General features: G+C 48.0%; 1 protein-coding gene across 5 annotated transcripts in view; it reads right to left on the reverse strand.

Moving 5' to 3' along the window:
* The window catches only part of hsf4 (heat shock transcription factor 4), a 117,753-nt gene that overhangs the window by 83,086 nt on the left and 11,493 nt on the right, over window positions 1-23,174 (reverse strand). For all 5 annotated transcript variants that reach the window (XM_072518457.1, XM_072518459.1, XM_072518456.1 and 2 more), the window contains exons 2-3: window positions 13,523-13,631; window positions 4,714-4,841 (exon numbers count right to left, since the gene is read on the reverse strand). In XM_072518457.1, the coding sequence (XP_072374558.1) occupies window positions 4,714-4,841; window positions 13,523-13,631 (237 nt within the window). The remainder of the gene's footprint in view (window positions 1-4,713; window positions 4,842-13,522; window positions 13,632-23,174) is intronic.

Genomic DNA, 23,174 nt, shown 5'->3' on the forward strand with positions numbered 1-23,174 from the left:
CTGTACATCCCACACAGCATCATCCCCAGGGCTCTACATCCCACACAGCATCATCCCCAGGGACCAACACCCCACACAGCATCATCCCCAGGGCCCAACACCCCACACAGCATCAACCCCTGGTCTCTACATCCCACACAGTATCATCCCCAGGGCCCTACATCCCACACAGTATCATCCCCAGGGCCCAACACCCCACACAGCATCATCCCCAGGGCTCTACAACCCACACAGTAACATCCCCAGGGCCCTACATCCCACACAGCATCATCCCCAGGGCACAACACCCCACACAGCATCATCCCCAGGGCTCTACATCCCGCACAGCATCATCCCCAGGGCCCTACACCCCACACAGTATCATCCCCAGGGCGCAACACCCCACACAGCATCATCCCCAGGGCCCAAGATCCCACACAGTAGCATCCTCAGTGGCCCAACACTCCACACAGCATCATCCCCAGGGCCCAACACCCCACACAGCATCATCCCCAGGGCCCAACACCCCACACAGCATCATCCCCAAGGCTCTACATCCCACACAGCATCATCCCCAGGGCCCAACACACCACACAGTATTACCCCAGGGCCCAACACCCCACAGAGTATCATCCCCAGGGCCCAACACCCCACACAGCATCATCCCCAGGGCCCAACACCCCACACAGCATCATCCTCAAGGCTCTACATCACACACAGCATCATCCCCAGGGCCCAACACCCCACACAGTATCATCCCCAGGGCCCAACACCCCACACAGCATCATCCCCAGGGCCCAAGATCCCACACAGTATCATCCTCAGTGGCCCAACACCCCACACAGCAGCATCCTCAGTGGCCCAACACCCCACACAGCATCATCCCCAGGGCCCAACACCCCACACAGTATCATCCCCAGAGCCCTACATCCCACACAGCATCATCCCCAGGGCCCAACACCCCACACAGCAGCATCCTCAGTGGCCCAACACCCCACACAGCATCATCCCCAGGGCCCAACACCCCACACAGTATCATCCCCAGAGCCCTACATCCCACACAGCATCATCCCTAGGGCCCAACACCCCACACAGCATCATCCCCAGGGCTCTACATCCCACACAGCATCATCCCCAGGGCCCAACACCCCACACAGCATCATCCCCAGGGCCCAACACCCCACACAGCATCAGCCCGTGGTCTCTACATCCCACACAGCATCATCCCCAGGGCCCAACACCCCGCACAGCATCATCCCCAGGGCCCTACATCCCACACAGCATCATCCCCAGGGCCCAACACCCCACACAGCATCATCCCCAGGGCTCTACATCCCACACAGCATCGTCCCCAGGGCCCTACATCCCACACAGTATCATCCCCAGAGCCCTACATCCCACACAGCATCATCCCCAGGGCCCAACACCCCACACAGCATCATCCCCAGGGCTCTACATCCCACACAGCATCATCCCCAGGGCCCAACACAGCGTCATCCCCAGGGCCCAACACCCCACACAGCATCAGCCCCTGGTCTCTACATCCCACACAGCATCATCCCCAGGGCCCAACACCCCACACAGCATCATCCCCAGGGCCCAACACCCCACACAGCATCAGCCCCTGGTCTCTACTTCCCACACAGCATCATCCCCAGGGCCCAACACCCCGCACAGCATCATCCCCAGGGCCCTACATCCCACACAGCATCATCCCCAGGGCCCAACACCCCACACAGCATCATCCCCAGGGCTCTACATCCCACACAGCATCATCCCCAGGGCCCTACATCCCACACCGTATCATCCCCAGAGCCCTACATCCCACACAGCATCATCCCCAGGGCCCAACACCCCACACAGCATCATCCCCAGGGCTCTACGTCCCACACAGCATCATCCCCAGGGCCCAACACCCCACACTGCATCATCCCCAGGGCCCAACACCCCACACAGCATCAGCCCCTGGTCTCTACATCCCACACAGCATCATCCCCAGGGCCCAACACCCCGCACAGCATCATCCCCAGGGCCCTACATCCCACACAGCATCATCCCCAGGGCCCTACATCCCACACAGTATCATCCCCAGAGCCCTACATCCCACACAGCATCATCCCTAGGGCCCAACACCCCACACAGCATCATCCCCAGGGCTCTACATCCCACACAGCATCATCCCCAGGGCCCAACACCCCACACAGCATCATCCCCAGGGCCCAACACCCCACACAGCATCAGCCCGTGGTCTCTACATCCCACACAGCATCATCCCCAGGGCCCAACACCCCACACAGCATCAACCCCTGGTCTCTACATCCCACACAGTATCATCCCCAGGGCCCTACATCCCACACAGTATCATCCCCAGGGCCCAACACCCCACACAGCATCATCCCCAGGGCTCTACAACCCACACAGTAACATCCCCAGGGCCCTACATCCCACACAGCATCATCCCCAGGGCACAACACCCCACACAGCATCATCCCCAGGGCTCTACATCCCGCACAGCATCATCCCCAGGGCCCTACACCCCACACAGTATCATCCCCAGGGCGCAACACCCCACACAGCATCATCCCCAGGGCCCAAGATCCCACACAGTAGCATCCTCAGTGGCCCAACACTCCACACAGCATCATCCCCAGGGCCCAACACCCCACACAGCATCATCCCCAGGGCCCAACACCCCACACAGCATCATCCCCAAGGCTCTACATCCCACACAGCATCATCCCCAGGGCCCAACACACCACACAGTATTACCCCAGGGCCCAACACCCCACAGAGTATCATCCCCAGGGCCCAACACCCCACACAGCATCATCCCCAGGGCCCAACACCCCACACAGCATCATCCTCAAGGCTCTACATCCCACACAGCATCATCCCCAGGGCCCAACACCCCACACAGTATCATCCCCAGGGCCCAACACCCCACACAGCATCATCCCCAGGGCCCAAGATCCCACACAGTATCATCCTCAGTGGCCCAACACCCCACACAGCAGCATCCTCAGTGGCCCAACACCCCACACAGCATCATCCCCAGGGCCCAACACCCCACACAGCATCATCCCCAGGGCCCAAGATCCCACACAGTATCATCCTCAGTGGCCCAACACCCCACACAGCAGCATCCTCAGTGGCCCAACACCCCACACAGCATCATCCCCAGGGCCCAACACCCCACACAGTATCATCCCCAGAGCCCTACATCCCACACAGCATCATCCCCAGGGCCCAACACCCCACACAGCATCATCCCCAGGGCTCTACATCCCACACAGCATCATCCCCAGGGCCCAACACCCCACACAGCATCATCCCCAGGGCCCAACACCCCACACAGCATCAGCCCGTGGTCTCTACATCCCACACAGCATCATCCCCAGGGCCCAACACCCCGCACAGCATCATCCCCAGGGCCCTACATCCCACACAGCATCATCCCCAGGGCCCAACACCCCACACAGCATCATCCCCAGGGCTCTACATCCCACACAGCATCATCCCCAGGGCCCTACATCCCACACAGTATCATCCCCAGAGCCCTACATCCCACACAGCATCATCCCCAGGGCTCTACATCCCACACAGCATCATCCCCAGGGCCCAACACAGCGTCATCCCCAGGGCCCAACACCCCACACAGCATCAGCCCCTGGTCTCTACATCCCACACAGCATCATCCCCAGGGCCCAACACCCCACACAGCATCATCCCCAGGGCCCAACACCCCACACAGCATCAGCCCCTGGTCTCTACTTCCCACACAGCATCATCCCCAGGGCCCAACACCCCGCACAGCATCATCCCCAGGGCCCTACATCCCACACAGCATCATCCCCAGGGCCCAACACCCCACACAGCATCATCCCCAGGGCTCTACATCCCACACAGCATCATCCCCAGGGCCCTACATCCCACACCGTATCATCCCCAGAGCCCTACATCCCACACAGCATCATCCCCAAGGCCCAACACCCCACACAGCATCATCCCCAGGGCTCTACGTCCCACACAGCATCATCCCCAGGGCCCAACACCCCACAGTGCATCATCCCCAGGGCCCAACACCCCACACAGCATCAGCCCCTGGTCTCTACATCCCACACAGCATCATCCCCAGGGCCCAACACCCCGCACAGCATCATCCCCAGGGCCCTACATCCCACACAGCATCATCCCCAGGGCCCTACATCCCACACAGTATCATCCCCAGAGCCCTACATCCCACACAGCATCATCCCCAGGTCTCTACATCCCACACAGCATCATCCCCAGGGCTCTACATCCCACACAGCATCATCCCCAGGGCCCTACATCCCACACAGCATCATCCCCAGGCCTCTACATCCCACACAGCTTCATCCCCAGGGCCCAACAGAGCATCATCCCCAGAGCCCTACATCCCACACAGTAATATCCCCAGGGCCCTACATCCCACACAGTATCATCCCCAGAGCCCTACATCCCACACAGCATCATCCCCAGGGACCAACACCCCACACAGCATCATCCCCAGGGCCAAATTCATGGCAATCTTGTTATGTGGTTACACACCAAGTAAAACTGCATTCAGACTCTCCTTTGTTTGCCCCAAGATCTGTTCTAGAATTCTTTGTGAACCCTGCCAATAATGGTATTTGCATTTGATATTGGCCCAATGTGAATTGAACCCCACATACAGGTTCCGGTTTTTGTGCAGGAAGAAAGTGGAACCCCCACCTTTCTCTTGATGTGTTCCAGTAGTTGCTCCTGGCCTCGCAGGAAATACAGGTGCTGGAATTCCGTGTCATCTCGTTCTGGCTTCACCAAACCACTTTGTTCAATATTCACCACCTTGCGGAAACCATCTGGCCAAAGGCAAGAAAGGGAGAAATAAAACTCCTCTTCAATCAAATAACTTTTGAATCAATAGATAGCTTTGTTGGGCGGTATCGGAGAGGACTCGCCAATCTACTCCATCTCCTTTACCAGCTTGTAATCAGTTGCTATGATCAGACTGGAACGTCCCAGGCTGTTTTTCTGACTGGTTCTAAACTGCCAGCATTTAAGAATAATTTGGGCCCACCATGACCCTGCCTGACCCTAACATCAAGACGTTGTGTGAAAGATCACTGACGTGGACCTGACTAATACTGCACTGCAGAGCTTAACCAGTGGATCACCTCTTTGAATGCTGGATATTCACCAAATAATTATTTGTTTTCTTTAAGCCAGTATGTTTCAAAGTGAACTTCAGCATCCCAAGCTGGGTTTTGCCCCAATTAATTATTTTGCAGAATACTACTGAAACTGTCACGCAGGTTAAGTACATCTTTCATCTAAATGGGGCCGGGTCAATGTCATAGTTCTCGAGTCAGAGTTTTGCAGGACAAAGGTGGCCCTTCGGCCCATCATGTCTCTGCTAGCCATCAAACACCGCTCTACTCTAATCCCATTTCATAGCACTTGGGCCGTAGCCTTGTATGCTGTGCCATTTCAAGTGCTCATCTAAATGCTTCTTAAATGTTGAGGGGGCTCCCGTTTCCACCACCCTTTTGGGTAGTGAGTTCCAGATTCCACCACCCTCTGGGTGAAAAGGTTTTCCTACAAATCCCCTCTCATTTTCCTGCCTCTTACCGTAAATCTGTGCCCTCTGGTTATTGACTTCTCTACTAAGGGGAAAAGTTTCTTCCCATCTACTCTTTCCGTATCTCTCATCATTTTGAACATCTCAATCAGGTCCCCCCTCAACCTTCTCTGCTCTAAGGAAACAAACCCCAGCACATCCAGCCTCTGAAATGCTCCAGCCCTGGCAATATCTTGGTGAAACTCTTCTACACCTCTTGAGTACAATCACATCCTTCCTATAGTGTGGCGACCAGAACGGCACACAGAAGTTAGCACTGCTTGCTGTAGCCTAACAAGTGTTTTATACAATTCCATCATAACCTCCCTGCTCTTATATTCTATGCCTTGGCTAATAAAGCATCCCGTATCTCTTCTTAAACACCTTATCTACCTGTCCTGCTGCCTTCAGGGATCTTTGGACATGCCCCAGAAGGTCCCTCTGGTCCTCAGTACTTTCTAGCCTCCTACCGTTCATTGTGTATTCCCTTCTTAATCCACCCAAAATGCATCACCTCACTCTTTTCTGGGTTAAATTCCACTTTCCACTGTTCTGTCTATCTGACCAGCCCATTTATATCATCCTGTAGTCTAAGGCTTTCCTCCTCACTATTTACCACATCACCAACTTTTGTGTCATCTGCGACTTACTGATCATACCCCCTACATTCAGGTCTTAATCGTTAATGTACACTACAAACAGCAAGGGGCCCAACACCGATCCCTGCCGTACACGTCTGGGCACAGGTTTGCAGTCACAAAAACAGCCTTCGAACATCACCCTCTGCCTCCTGCCATTAAGCCACTTTTGGATCCGATTTGCCAAATTGCCCTGGATCCCTGGGCTCTTAATTTCTTGAACAGTCTCCCATGCAGGACCTTGTCAAAAGCTTTTGCAGTCCATGTAGACTACATCAACTGCACTGACCTCATCTACACACCTAGTCACCTTCTTGAAAAATTCAATCAACGGCGTGTGGGAAGAGCTGCAACAGGAGACAAAGGACCAAATACAAACAGGGAAACAAATGGAGAGACTGAAAGATGGAGGGACAAGCCTTCAATGTTTCAAAATTGAAGTAGAACTAAATGGAGGGACTGGTTGTGGAAATGCAGTTCAGTCTTGAATGATTGAATATGAAGAAGCAAATACACTGAAGATTTTCTGACTGAGGGATCACGGTCACCAATTTCAAATTGGCAAGTTGCTTTGTTTTCAGCCTCGTTGGAACAGGAAAATAGCTTGGCCTTGATGTTTTAGCAAGTGGAATTTTCTAGGCCTGACTTCCATTAACACTAGAGAAAAGTTAGATTTTAACTGGAACACAATTGTGCCAGCTCCCAGATGATCAGTGTTAAGCCATACGTATGAAAGCTTTTGATAAGTAATCCTGTCCATACCAACATGATACATTTTCAATCAGTCAACACTTTAGGCACATGGCGGCAGGGCAGCATGGTGGCACAGCAGTTAGCACTGCTACCTCACAGTGCCAAGGACCCAGGTACAATTCCGGCCTTAGGTGACCATCTGTGTGGAGGTTGCATGTTCTCCCCATGTCTGTGTGGGTTTCCTCCGGGTGCTCTGGTTTCCTCCCACAGTCCAAAGATGTGCAGGTTAAGTGGATTGCCATGATAAAATTGCCCTTTAATGTCCAAAGATGTACAGGTTAGGTGGATTGCCATGATAAAATTGCCCTTTAATGTCCAAAGATGTACAGGTTAGGTGGAGTTAAGGGGTTGGGACGAGGGAGTGGGCCTAGGTAGGGTGCTTTTTCAGAGGGCTGGTGCAGAATTGATGGGCCGAATGGCCTCCTTCTGCACTGTGGGGATTCTATGATTTCTATATGGAAGTTACATTAATGATTGATCCTTTTCTCCAGTGCAGCAGTCTATGTAACAGATGATATTAATCTCCTGCACACAGGAGATTAATTGAGGTTTCGCCCAGAAGAGATATGTCTTGTTGGAGTGGGGAGAGGGGTTGTATGAGATTAAAGAAATAGGGACAGGGTGGGGTGGGGATTTAAATGAAAATTTTCAATTGGAGGCCATTGAAAGACCGGGAGTCAAGAATTGATAGGCGAGTGAGATTTGATACAGGACAGGGTGGGGGTCAGCAGATGAGTGAGCAGTGCACAGAGAATGAGAGGCTAATGGAAGAACTTTGGAGCAGTTGGGTCTGGAGCTGAAAAAGGAGAGTTTTAGCTACAGATTAGCCAATAAAGTGGTGCAGGAAGGTGATGTTAACAAGGTGGAGGAAGGTGCTTTTTAAATCATCGACTTTGATCCTTAAAGCTTTGAAGTATCCTACTCACTCTCAGAAATGCTTGGCCTAAACCAACACAAAAAAACCAGCACAAGAGGATTTACATTGCCATGGCCAATATATCTTTCCCCAAGGGGACAGGTTTGTCCTGAAAGCGGAATGAAACAGCCATCGCACAAATAACAAAATTCTGTAGGAAGAACATTATAGTTTAACCATAAATAACGAGGGAGGCACATGGTGCAGTGGTTAGCACTGCTGCCTCATGGCACCGAGGACCCAGGTTCGATCCCGGCTCTGGGCCACTGTCTGTGTGGAGTTTGCACATTCTCCCCGTGTTTGTGTGGGTCTCAGGGTCTCACCCCCACCACCCAAAGATGTGCAGGGAAGGTGGATTGGCCACACTAAATTGCCCCTTAATTGGAAAATAAAACATAAATAACTATGCTTCGAACAATCTGTAAATATTTGGACATGCCTTTTCGTTGCAGTGCAAAAACAAAGGATGCTATTGTGATATGTCAAATATAAATATATCTTTCCCTGCAGATCTCACCAATCCCAGATAGGGATTTATGTTATTTGCATTTTAACTTCGACCCAAGGAGAAATGCATTTTGAACAAATCATGCTTGAAATTATTTTGGTATCATTTTCCTATACAAAATTGAGAAGTAACTTACATTGGTAATCCTGCCTATTCTCTGGAATAACCTTTCTAAAGTATCGCTCACCAATCCACCTCTCTTCAAAAGCCTCCTATAATTCTCTCCAACTGTTATCACCCCTCAATCTCACGCTGCTTTCTGTAGGAAGCACCATGTAATGTAAAGTTGTTGTTGAGCGTCAGGAGTCAGAAATCGTCACATTCAGCGTCAGAAGCAGAGCGTTCAAGCAGAAGAGAAGTTCAGGCAGCAGAAACGATTGCTGCTTGGGTTGGGAAAGCAGCTAAAGGTTGATCAGAAACCAGTTCTCATGGCCAGCTGGAAAGGCGCGTAGGCATGTTAATCAATGCTGAAGGTGGACCCTTACTGAAAGAGGAATTGAAATCTTGCAGGCGGACCTGAAGGAGTGGTAAGCTCAAAGTAAATTTTAAAAAGCAGATGTAAGGATATGAAGATTGATGAATAAATTGGAGCAGCTGAAAGAGGAATTGAAGTTTAACATGGATTCAAGAAATGTAAATGGTCAGGTTCAAGAAGAAAGCTCGGCCATGTGAAAGAGTGAACAATTATAAAACCTTGAGAAACAGCTGAAGATGAACATAAAAAGAGGTAAGAGACTGCTATCGTTAGTTAATTGCTTTCAGGTAAAGATGGTCTAGATTCTTGCAGCAATTCCTCACATCATCAGATGCATTGCTCCTTCAGAGAGCACCCAGTGCAGACATGATGGGCCGTCTGTGCTGTGACGATTCTGTGAACCCAAATATCCCTATCTGCTCTCTTCTGTGGAAACTGGCTAAAAGCATAGCCAGCCTACTGTAACAATCAATTCTTCAGGAAGTACACCCTTCCAATTTGAAATATCATTCAACTATTACAACAGGGCTACACTTAATCTCCGACATAGTGCAGGCCCCTTCTTATGATCACATACTGCCTACGGTTGGTTTCAAAATGGGCCATTTTTGATATTACGCTGGAAGCAACTTCAATACAACTAACACAGTTTAGGCTATTTCCAAGTTAAATAATACTCAGTTAAATAATACATCTCAAATCAATAATTCTTCTGTGGACAGCACATCCCAAGGAACTGGCAACCTTGTTATACATCATTCAAATCATGATAAACATGGATCTTTTCGCCTTGGGGTCTCGGCCATGATTTTCCTCAGAGCTGCACTGGCTTTGTTGCTGTCTTTATGCCAGAATTACAACCAAAGCCTCCCCTAAATGCATGAATGGGGTTTCCATCTCACATCCAGTGAACTCGCAGCAGCAGATTGGGAAGGCTAAGCTTGTATGGAATTATTGGTTCATGCTGACATTTTACAATATGCTGGATAGGGCCTAAGAGATAGGGTGGGATTTCCTGCTGTTCTCGCTGGTTCGATCGTTCAGTGCCGCCAACAACGACACCCACCACCCCCCCGGGCTCTCTGGTGATGGAGGGTGCAAACTTTGTCGACAGCGGTCGGACCAGAAGATCCCGCTACCAGCCAATGGTGGGCCACCACCTCAGCCACAAAACAAGCTATGGCGAGGGGCAGAAAATCCAGTGCACAGTGTTGGAAAGGAGGAGAGAACAATAGAGATGGAAAGGTGAGAGGAAGTTCCAAACTTCAGGGCTTGTGAAAGGAAAGGGGAACATTCTGGGAACAGAGTGAGGCTCATGGGATTAGGAATTATTGCCGGTGGAAGGATAAATAACAGATGATTGAATGGTTTGTTTCTGTGTTGCAATTCATACGCAATTCTTTGAACACAAAACCATCAAATTTAGATAATACCTGTTTTTTTAGCATGTGCAGTAATCGCCAAGCCAGGTAATAGCTTCCATAGTGGCTAAATGGAGCTGTCTGAACCCTCCGCTATTAGTCAGGGGGCAGTCTTCAATGATGGGAGTCATTGATTGGGGTGCACCGCAGCTGCTGTCGAAGGTTGGCTGCAAGGTCCCACTTGTGCCAATTTGCTACTTAAAGGCTTTGTTCAGTGTGGAAATGGTTGAGGAGTGCTCAATGTTGGTGTGGCAGGTTGAAGTCAGGTGGGTGGATAACAGCCATAGAAGCAGAAGGAGAGGAAATGTGAGAGGAACTTGTATTAGAGTTCAAATAGGAGAGTTTTGAAGTAGCATGGGATAAATTCAGTGAAACGGTGCTTCCAATGGGACCATGGTCAAACAAAGCACAGGTCAGGGAATCGGTGCAGCAATCTTCCCACAATTTCCTTTTGAGTTTGACTTGCATTAGGAAAGTAAAATGATTGAGTTTACACTTCTTCAATTTATGTGAGGATATGATCCTGGACTTTGCCGATCAGGCTCTTTAAGACTGTCCCAATTTCTATTGCAACATTTCTCCTTTATCTTGACCAGCAGTTAAATTACTTAATAGCCTCAACAGAAAAATAGTAAGTGGATTTGACCATTTTGCAACTTCCCATCACTTAACATTCTCTTCCTCTGGAAATGGAGAAATTATTCTTACTTTCTGATGGCTCATTTATACGGAGTTGCTGTGCCTTCTGCAAGATGATTCAATACCTTCTTTCTTGAGATGGCTCAGAGATTTTCACCTGGAGTTTCCAAAGGCAGGTTTTCCAATTTCCCACTGCAGTGACGGCAGAAAGTCTTCTTAAAAAAAATAAAATTTTAGAGTACCCAATTATTTTTTTTCCAATTAAGGGGCAATTTAGCGTGACCAATCTACCTACTCTGCACATCTTTGGATTGTGGGGATGAAACCCACGCAGACACAGGGAGAATGTGTAAACTCCACACGGACAGTGACCCTGATCCGGGGCCGGGATCAAACCCGGGTCCTCAGCGGCGTGAGGCAGCAGTGCTATGGCAGAAATTTTAATGCAAGATCCAAAGGGTTGGTTGGGGGAAAAAAAGGTTGGTCCCAGCCCATCTACAGATGAGTCTTTGAGACACTAACTGCACATGATAATCAGACTTGAGATGCAAAGTTTGTCGAACATAACTAAGAAGGAAGATGATTGGGATCATGGCAAATGTGACAATTAGTCCACAACACCATTATAGTTGGATCGTGCCGCTTTCTCTCCTTACACTTCTTTCTGATTCTCCGTATCTCAATATCTCTTTCACCACCCTAAGCCTCTCTCTATCTGTCTACCTCAGAGTCTCGATGCATCACTTACTTTTTTTCCTCCATTCTTTCATGGGATGTGGGCATCACTGGTTGGGCTAGCATTTGTTGCCCATCACTAATTGCCTTTGGGCTGAGAGGCTTGCTCAGCCATTCCAGAGAGCACTCACTGTTGTGTGTTTGAAGTTACATGCAGTCACATGACAGATTTATTTTCCCAAAGGACATTAGTGACTGGGTTTTTACAGCAATTGACTAGCTTTCAATTCCGGATTTATTGAATTTAAATTCCACCAGCTGGTGGTGGGATTCAAACTCGCATCCCCAGAAAATTCACCTGGGCCTCTGGCTTGCTAGTCCAGAGGCATTACCACTACACAACTGTCTCCCCTAATAGGAAAAGTATTCTGCTGCTTCTCTTATGACTGTGACACTTCTTTATTCATTCGGATACTTATTGTAAAGACCAAAGTAGCTACGCCAGCACCTTTGCTGCTTCTGGGAGCTCCCTTCCCTTCCACCCAATTCTGGTGGCTCACCTTGAACCCTACTCCTATATCCTGGGGTATCTTCATCCTCCTCCCTGCTGTATGCAGTACTGCTGTTAGACAAATGGTAACTGCCTTACCTGATTGTTGGCAGCAGCTTTCTTTCAACAACTCAAAACGTGGTTTTGGGGCCACACTCTTTTTAAGTGTTTGTTTTTCTAAGTTTTAATTAAAAAAAAAAAAAATCTGTATTGTCACAAGTAGGCTTACATTAACACTGCAATGAAGTTAACACTCTGGCGCCTGTTCAGGTACACAGAGGGAGAATTCAGAATGTCCAAATTATATAACAGCATGTCGTTCGGGACTTGTGGGAGGAAACCGGAGAACCCGAGGAAACCCACGCAGACACGGGGAGAACGTACGGGGAGAACGTGCAGACTCCGCACAGAAAGTGACCCAAGCCAGGAATCAAACCTGGGACCCTAGCGCTGTAAAGCAACAGTATTACCCACTGTGCTACCGTGCCTACATATGTCACTTACAAACACTAACCTGTTGAAAGAACCTTGCACATCGAGTATTGAGCTTATGATTCTAGGCAATAGTGAGGTTAATGAAAAGCTAACAAGCCTGTGGATGGGGAGAGTATGTGGATGGTGCCCCATCATCATTTGCTTGGTTATTATTCCAATGGAAAGCAATGGTATCATTCAGTTCACATGCACATTTAGTGTAGCTAGAATCAGAAAGTTGCAAAGGGACACCGATAGATTAAACGAGTCGGCAAAACTGTGGCAGGTTAATTTCAATGTGGGGATGTTTGAGGTCACCAAATTTGGACCCAAGGAATATCAGTATATTTTCTGAATGGTGGGCGGGCAGGGACTGTAGAGCAGAGCGATTTTGGGTTTCAAGTACAGAAATCACCATAAGCTAGTCAACATGTACACAAAGTAATTTATTTTTTAAATTTAGAGTACCCAATTATTTTTTTTTCCAATTAAGGGGCAATTTAGCGTGGCTAATCCACCTACCCTGCACATCTTTGGGATGTGGAGGTGAAACCCACGCAGATACAAGGAGAATGTGCAAACTCCACAAGGACAGTGACCCAGGGCTGGGATTCGAACCCAGGTCCTCAGTGCCGTCGGCAGCAGTGCTAACCACTGTGCCACGTGCCGCCCCACAAAGTAATTTAAACAGCTAATGAAATGTTGGCCGTTATTTCAAGGAGCTGGTGGAATATAAGGATGGAAGTTTTGTTCCAATCATATAAAGTCTAACCATAGTTGGAGAATTGCATTCAATTCTGGACACCTGGAAGGATATGTTGGTATATCTACAGCAACTTTCTCTGAACCTCAGTTGGACAGCTGTATTACTTACACATGTTGAGCTGCCTCACGAAGCTGGCCATGTTGTTGTGTTTGAAGTATTTGGGCAACACTTCCTTAGCAAACCTGCCCTGATCAAAGACATGGAAACTGGTCCCACTCTAGAAACAAAAATTTAAGAAAAGAGAAAGCACACTTGTCACTTCACTGGATCACAGGGCAATGAAGAGAATTAATATTCAAATGAAAGCATTAATCCCAACCATTATTACTGCCCCCTCACTGAATGTGTCTGTAGTTAGTATAAACAAATCTTCATGCACCTTCTCAAGCTCCACTGGAATCAAAACACCACCCGAAAGTAAGGGACTGAGGGGTACTTTTATGAGTCGACCACTGGCAGTGATTACTGGAACTTTGGATGTTTCCGGCCCATGGTTTTTAAACCGCCGATCAGCATGCACCCAAACTGCCCAGTAAGCAGGTGAGGGGCCCCAAAGGCAGTGCAGGCTCATAACATTACCCCTTGTATAATTAAAATGCTGACTTGCCAAAAATCCAAATCAGGGTGGTCCAACATGAATGAAAGGCAGGGAGAATTTAAAAAGGATTCAAAAGACATTTGGTGGGTACATTATTGAATATATCCAGCTCTTGAATAAGATGCAAGATTTAACATTAATGTCAGCCGAGAATGTGCCTATTTGCAGCAATTAGACCACCTGGCCTTCGGGAGTTGAATTTCCTTTGTATCCTCTCACAGCAGTAGAATAATCCACTGAGCATTCCACTGTATAATATTTTTATCCTTATAAACAATGCATTCTCTTAATTACCGTGAGGAGTAATTTTTATTGTCACAAGTAGGCTTACATTAACACTGCAATGAAGTTACATTCCGGCGCCTGTTTGGGTACACAGAGGGAGAATATCCAATTCACCTATCAGCACGTTGTTTGGGACTTCTGGGAGGAAACCGGAGCACCTGGAGGAAACCCACGCAGACACAGGGAGAACATGCAGACTCCACACAGACAGTGACCCAAGCGGGAATCGAACCTGGGACCCTGGAGCTGTGAAGCAACAGTGCTACTCACTGTGTCTGTGGGTAGAGAAACAATTTTGTAGAAGGGTAATACAGACTCAAAACGTTAACTCTGTTTTCCTCTCCACAGAAATATTAATTCTGGTTCTCTCTCCACAGATGCTGCCAGACCTGTTGAGTTTATCCAGCAATTCCTGTTTTTATTTCAGTATGATCATGGTTGGTCTACCAAATATCTGGTTTCCCATTCTATCCTCCTTGCCCTTGATTCCCTTCCCGTCCAAAAATCTATCAATCTCGGTCTCAAATACACCCAATGATTGATGATCCACAGCTCTCTGGGGTGAAGAATTCTAAAGATTGACAACTCTTTGAGTGAAGAGAATTCTCCTCAGTGCAAAATGGCTGATACGTTGTTCAATTCCCCAGCCATCCTCCCAGGATCCACCCTGTCAAGCCCCTTAAGAATTTTATATGTTTCAACCTCATTCTTCTAAACTCTACTGAACAGGGGGCTGGTCTACTCATTCTCTCCTCATTGGTCACTCCGCACTTCAGCTAATATATCCTTCTTTAGGTAAGAAGATCAAAACTGTATTCAGTATTCCACGTGTGGGTCTCACCAAACTGCTATGCAATTGCAGTAAGACTTTGTTAATCCTGCACTTCAATCCCTTTATAATTATATAACAAAATATAAGATGTGATTTACTTTCCTAATTGCTTGCTGTACCTGCAAAATTAAGTTGGGATTTGTATACAAGGATGCCCAGGTCAACCTGAATAAAAATATTTCCCAGTCTCTCATGTTTAAAAAATAATATGCTTCCGACTAAAGTGGATGACCTCACATTTCTACAATGTGGTTGACACTTTTGTGTATTCAGAACAACAAAGTGATAGGGAATAAATATTGTGCTACACGCAAATCACAATTTTAAAAACCCTTAATTTATTAAGTTAAATAAATGACTGAGGCTGGTTGACAAATAGGAAAAAGGAAGCAGATGCTGAGCAAGATAGGGAGAGATTGGAAGGCATGACTGAATAGTTGGTTAGAGATAGGTTGAGGTTTTTAAAAGGAGGATAGGTTCAAGCACCAAGTTCCAGACCACAGTGCAGTCCTTCATTCAGAAGTCAAGTGCTATTGTCTGTACAGTGTAAATGTACATAAATTCTGTTTGTTCAGCAGGGGAATATTTGCTTACTGTATAAATTAGAGTTCAGTAAGGGATACTCACTACATAACTACAAACTTCTTGCATAAGAGTAACTTTCTATGGAATCATACAGAGGTGCTGTTTATTCAGCAGGGTTAGAATACTCACTTGCAGATGTGTGTAACGTGAGGTTAGTCAGCAAGCTATGGAAAATTTCCCAGCCCAAACTGCAGGGGGCCACTCCCCTAATCCCAGGATGCCATAGTCCACTCCAGTGGAGATCATGATTTGAGTTCATTATTTTGCCACACTGCCGCATCCTGCAATTTTCAGCACAGCCTGAGCTCAGTGGTAAAGTCTCACCTCTGAGTCAGGTGTTTGTAGGTTCCAAGTTCCACCCCTCTCAGAGAGTTGAGCACAAAATAGAGACTAACACTTCAGTGCAGTACTGAGGGAGTGCTGCACTGTCAGTGTTGCCGTCTTTGAGATGAAATGTTAAATCAAAGTCCCTACTCTTCTTTCAGGTGGACGTAAACAATTCCATGGCACTGAAGGAGTTTTTTTTTAATACAACATTTTATTGAGGTATTTGTAACAATAACAGAAGAAACAGTGTACGTACAAATATAAACAGTGTGCAAAGGCCGTCTTCCTCCCTTGCAGGTCCCACCTTTCTTACACACTAATCTAAGCTAACCCTCGCCCCCACTCTCTGCTGACAGTTAATTTTCTCCAAAGAAGTCGACGAACGGTTGCCACCTCCAGACGAACCCTGACATTGACCCTCCCAGGGCAAACTTGATTTTCTCCAGACAGAGAAAGCCAGCCATGTCAGTAAACCAGGTCTCTGACTTCGGGGGGCTTTGAGTCCCTCCAAGCTAATATTATCCATCTCTGGGCTACCAGGAAGGCAAAGGCCAGAATGTCTGCCACTTTCTCCTCCTGGATTCCCGGATCTTCCTACAATCAGAATTTAGGGAGTTAGGAGATAAGTTAAAAAGTAGGACGTCAAAAGTAGTCATCTCAGGATTGCTACCAGTGCCACGAGACAGTCAGAAATTCAAGAATAGTCAGAATGAATACGTAGCTTGAGAGATGGTGATGGAGGGAGGGGTTCAGATTTTTGGGACATTGGAACCGGTTCTGGGGGCGGTGGGACCATTACAAATTGGATGGTCTACAACTGGGCAGGACTGGAACCAATGTCCTAGGGGGTGCTTTTGCTAACACTGTTGGGGAGGTTTTAAACTAATGTGGCAGGGGGATGGGGACCAGATTAGGAAGTTAGAGGTCAGTAAAGAGGCAGCAACTAAAGCCAGTAAGGTACTAGATACTAAACTCAATGTGACTAAGGGGAAGAGTAGACACGGAAGAGATGATGAACGCAAAGGGACAGGTGGTCTGAGGTGCATTTGTTTCAATGTGAGAAGTGTAGTAGGTAAGGCAGATGAACTTAGGGCTTGGATTAGTACCTGGGAATATGATGTTATTGGTATTACGGAGACTTGGTTGAGGGAAAGGCAAGACTGGCAACTAAATATCCCAGGGTATAGATGCTTCAGGAGGGATAGAGAGGGAGGTAAAAGGGGTGGAGGAGTTGCATTATTGATCAGAGATGATATCACAGCTATGATTAAGGAGGGCACGATGGAGGATTCGAGCACTGAGGCAATATGGGTAGAGCTAAGAAATAGGAAGGGTGCAGCAACATTGTTGGGACTTTATTACAGGCCTCCCAAAAGCGAGCGTGAAGTAGAGGTACAAATATGTAGGCAGATTATAGAAAAATGTAGGAGCAATAGGGGGTCGTGATGGGAGATTTTAATTTCCCCAATATTGAATGGGACTCTTGTAGTGTTGGAGGCATAGATGGAGCAGAATTTGTAAGGAGCATCCAGGAGAGTTTTTTAGAGCAGTATGTAAATAGTCCAACTCGGGAAGGGGCCATACTGGACCTGGTATTGGGGAATGATCCCAGCCAGGTGGTTGAAGTTTCAGTCGGTGATTACTTTGGGAATAGCGATCACAATTCCGTAAGTTTTAGAATACTCATGGACAAAGACGAGAGTGGTCCTAAAGGAAGAGTGCTAAATTGGGGAAAGGCCAAGTATAACAAAATTCGGCAGGAGCTAGGGAATGTAGATTGGGATCAGCTGTTTAAGGGTAAATCCACATTTGAAATGTGGGAGTCTTTTAAGGAAAGGTTGATTAGAGTGCAGGACAGACATGTCCCTGTGAAAATGAGGGATAGAAATGGCAAGATTAGGGAACCATGGATGATGGGTGGAATTGTGAGACTAGCTAAGATGAAAAAGGAAGCATACATAAGATCTAGGCGACTTAAAACTGATGGCTTTGGAGGAATATTGGGAAAGTCGGACAAATCTCAAATGCGCAATAAAGAGGGCTAAAAGGGGTCATGAAATATCTTTGGCTAACAGGGTTAAGGAAAATCCCAAAACCTTTTATTCCTATCTAAGGAGCAAGAGGGTAACTAGAGAAAGGATTGGCCCACTCAAAGACAAAAGGGGGAATTTATGCGTGGAGTCAGAAGAAATGGGTGAGATTCTTAATGAGTACTTTGCATCGGTATTCACCAAGGAGAGGGACATGACCGGTGTTGAGGCTTGGGATGGATGTTTAAATACTCTAGGTCAAGTCGGCATAAGGAAGGGGGACGTTTTGGGTATTCTAAAAGGCATTAAGGTGGACAAGTCCCCAGGTCCGGATGGGATCTATCACAAGTTACTGAGGAAAGCGAGAGACGAAATAGCTGGGGCCTTAACAGATATCTTTGCAGCATCCTTGAGCACGGGTGAGGTCCCGGAGGACTGGAGAATTGCTAATGTTGTCCCTTTGTTTAAGAAGGGTAGCAGGGATAATCCAGGGAATTATAGACCTGTGAGCTTGATGTCAGCGGTAGGAAAACTGTTGGAGAAGATACTGAGGGATAGGATCTATTCACATTTGGAAGAAAATAGACTTATCAGTGATAGGCAGCATGGTTTTGTGCAGGGAAGGTCATGTCTTACAAACCGAATAGAATTCTTTGAGGAAGTGACAAAGTTAATTGATGAGGGAAGGCCTGTAGATGTCATATACATGGACTTCAGTAAGACGTTTGATAAAGCTTCCCATGGCAGGTTGATGGAAAAAGTGAAGTCGTATGGGGTTCAGGGTGTACTAGCTAGATAGAAAAAGAACTGGCTGGGCAACAGGAGACAGAGAGTAGTGGTGGAAGGGAGTGTCTCAAAATGGAGAAAGGTGACTTGTGGTGTTCCACAGTAATCCGTGCTCGGACCACTGTTGTTTGTGGTGTACATAAATGATCTGGACGAAGGTATAGGTGGACTGATTAGCAAGTTTGCAGATGATACTAAGATTGGTGGAGTTGCAGATAGCGAGGAGGACTGTCAGAGAATACAGCAAAAAATAGACAGATTGGGGAGTTGGGCAGAGAAATGGCAGATGCAGTTCAATCCAGGCAAATGCGAGGTGATGCATGTTGGAAGATCTAATTCAAGAGCAGACTATACGGTCAATGGAAGAGTCCTGGGGAAAATTGATGTACAGTGAGATCTGGGAGTTCAAGTCCATTGTACCCTGAAGGTGGCAACGCAGGTCGATAGAGTGGTCAAGAAGGCATACAGCATGCTTGCCTTCATCGGACGGGGTATTGAGTACAAGAGTCGGCAGGTCATGTTACAGTTGTATAGGACTTTGGTTAGGCCACATTTGGAATACAGCGTGCAGTTCTGGTCGCCATATTACCAAAAGGATGTGGATGCTTCAGAGAGGGTGCCGAGGAGGTTCACCAGGATGTTGCCTGGTATGGAGGGTGCTAGCTATGAAGAAAGGTTGAGTAGATTAGGATTGTTTTCGTTGGAAAGACGGAGGTTGAGGGGGGACCTGATTGAGGTCTACAAAATTATGAGAGGTATGGACAGGGTGGATAGCAATAAGCGTTTTCCAAGAGTGGGGGTGTCAATTACAAGGGGGTCACGATTTCAAGGTGTGAGGGGGAAAGTTTAAGGGAGATGTGCGTGGAAAGTTTTTTTACACAGAGGGTGGTGGGTGCCTGGAATCCTTTGCCAGCGGAGGTGGTAGAGGCGGGCACGATAGCATCATTCAAGATGGATCTCAACAGATATATGAACGGGCGGGGAACAGAGGGAAGTAGATCCTTGGAAAATAGGCGACAGATTTAGATAAAGGATCTGGATCGGCGCAGGCTGCGAGGGCCGAAGGGCCTGTTCCTGTGCTGTAATTTTCTTTGTACTTTGTACTCTCAAAATCGCCACCTCTGCACAGTGCCACCCTTGTTTTAACACCTTGGACATGACATCTGCAAACCCCTGCCAGAATCCCCTAAGCTTCGGGCATGCCCAGAACATATAAACATGGTTTGCTGGTCCTCCCGCACATCTTCTACCCCAAAGAACCTACTCGTCTGGGCCACTGTCATGTGTGCCCGGTGAACGACCTTAAATTGTAACAGGCTGAGCCTGGCACATGCTGTGGACGCGTTGACTCTACTCAAAGCACCTGCCCAGAGACCATCATCTATCTCTCCTCCTAACTCCTCTTCCCATTTGCGTTTCAGCCCCTTGGTCTGCGTTTCCTCTGATCCCATGAGTTCTTTAAGGATGTCCGAAACCCTCCCCTCTTCCACCCATACTCTGGAAACTACCCTGTCTTGTATCCCCCTTGATGGTAGGAGCGGGGAGGTTGAGACCTGCCTGCGTAGGAAATCCTGCGCTTGCAGGTACCTAAACTCATTCACTCCCGTCAATTCAAATTTCTCCTCCAGCTCCCTCAGGCTGGGAAAGCTCCCCTCTATGAACAGATCTCCCATCCTCTCGATCCCTGCTCTGTGCCATCTCCGAAACCCTCCATCCAGCCTCCCCGGGGCAAACCGATGATTATTGCAGATTGGAGACCAAACCGATGCTCCCTCTGCTCCCACATGTTTCCTCCATTGCCCCCAGACTCTCAGGGCCGTCACCACCACGGGGCTGGTGGAGTACTGTGTCAGCAGGAACGGCAGAGGCGCCATTACCAATGCCCCTAAACTCGTGCCCTTACATGATGCCGCCTCTACTTGCTCCCACACCTACCCCCACCACCCACTTCCTAATCATGGCTATATTTGCCGCCCAATAGTAATTGCTAAAGTTTGGCAGCGCCAGCCCGCCCTCCCCCCGGCTACGCTCCAGCATCCCCATTTGCCCGCCCATACAAAGGCAGAGATCACTTTGCTTACCCGTTTTAAAAAGGCCCGTGGAATAAAGATGGGGAGACACTGAAAAACAAACAGGAATCTTGTGAGGACAGTCATTTTCACTGTCTGTACCCTCCCAGCCAGTGATAGCGAGACTCTGTGTTCCACCCCTCCCCGAACCAGCCCCTTGAGGCTCTCAGCGCAATTGCCAGCGGCTCTATGGCCAGCGCAAAGCGCTGTGGGGAGAGGGGGATCCCTGCCTGGCCCCCTGTGCAGCCTAAAATAGCTCTATGTCGACCTGTGTCCGTACACTCGCCACAGGCGCCTGATACAGCAGCCTAACCCAGTCTATGAAGCCCCGTCCAAACCCAAACTACCCCAACACCTCCCACAGATAGGTCCATTCCACCTGATCAAATGCCTTCTTTGCGTCCATTGCGACCACTACCTCTACGTCACTACCCTCTGGGGGCATCATGATCACATTCAACAGTCTTCTAACGTTGGCCGCCAACTGCCTGCCCTTAACAAATCCCGTCTGGTCCTTCCTAAACACATCCGTAACGCAGTCTTCGATCCTAAAGGACAAGATTTTGGCCAACAGTTTGGCGTCAACATTTAATAAGGAGATCGGTCTGTAGGACCCGCATAGCTCCGGGTCCTTCTCCCACTTAAGATCAGTGAGATCGTGGCCTGTGACATCGTCGGGGGAAGCATCCCTCTCTCCCGTGCCTCATTAAATGTCCTCATCAGCAGCGACCCCAGCATCCCAGAGAACATTTTATAAAACTCCACTGGGTACCCATCCGGTCCCGGGGCTTTACACGACCTCATGGCCTTCAGTCCTTCTGCAATTTCTTCCATCCCGATCAGGGCCCCCAGCCCTTCTACCAACCCTTCCTCCACCTTCGGGAGCCTCAACCCCCCTAAGAATTGCCTCATCCCTTTCGGCCCAGCTGGGGTTTCCGACTCATAAAGCCTGCTATAAAACTCCTTGAACGCCTTGTTAACCGCTGCTGAATCTCCGACCAAGTTCACGTCTCTGTCCTTCACTTTCCCAATCTCCCTGGTTGCCTCCCTCTTTCTGAGCTGCTGCACAAGCATTCTGCTGGCCTTCTCTCCATATTAATATATCGCCCCACCTCGGCACTGAAGGAGAGTTGGGGAGGTCTTCCCAGTGCCCTGCACAATGTTTAACCCTCAACCAATATCATGAAAATAAAATCAGATTATCCAATTACATGTTGCATGTTGCTGTTTGTGGGAGCTTGCTGCGCAATAAGTGGCTGCCACAAACAACAGGAGCTACTGTTCAAAAGTACTTCAGTGGTTGTAAAGTGCTTTTAGATGTGAAGAAGTCATGTTTAGCACTATAAAAATGCAAGTCTATCTTTCTTTTTAGATTTTTGATCAACCACTCCCAAACTGGCATCAACCACTCCCAAACTGGCATCAACCACTCCCAAACTGGTGTTTGTATTCTGACCACTTAAAATTTAATGCATTTCCAATTGATTTTTGTACAAGCACTAAGCTCACCAGCACTGTTTAAAATTACAGTCTGAAAGAAAGCATTGGTGTGTGGAGCACAAGGAACTGTGTTTTAAAAGCAGCTGTTGCTGGCTGGGCCAAAGCACTCAGTACAGGACGCCACTCACCCTTCCTTACAGACACTTTCATTTAGACCCTAAAACTGTATGGCTAACTGCCCAGTTGGACAATCCTTCACTTTTAAGAGGGTGGGAGATGAATTTTAGTGACATGGTTTAAAGTGTTAACGTTAGCAAGACAAATCTCATTGAGACAGGAAGGAAAATGTCCACCTCAATTGTTTGCAATTTTAGTCAGGTTTTCCCATGTTAAGTCATGACTGGTCAGTATTTAGTTCAACGGATTTGTCTTATCGCTCAAAACTCTTCCCCAATACTGCATAACTAAAGTTGGATGCTGTAAGAGTCAATAATTTGATTTGGGACTAAATCACTGGGACCTTTGCCAGCAGCAGACTGTAATCCATTAGATGTGTTACTGTGACCGTTACTGAGTGCAGATTAGGGCAGCCTGACTGTTTGGACAATTACTTCTTTATCGTGGAACTGTTCGGGATAAATCAGGTCAATAAAAATATTTTCTTTATGTTTCAGAAGTGCAATATTTTCAGGCTAGTCAAAGCCAGGGATTGGGCACCAAATGGCTGATTTCCAACATAGTTTATAGCTCATTTCATGGGGCCAAAATTCTGACAGGAAACAGTCCCTTAAGCTTCAGTCATTTACAA

Source organism: Scyliorhinus torazame, chromosome 10, assembly GCF_047496885.1.
Source record: "Scyliorhinus torazame isolate Kashiwa2021f chromosome 10, sScyTor2.1, whole genome shotgun sequence".
Taxonomy (NCBI): domain Eukaryota; kingdom Metazoa; phylum Chordata; class Chondrichthyes; order Carcharhiniformes; family Scyliorhinidae; genus Scyliorhinus; species Scyliorhinus torazame.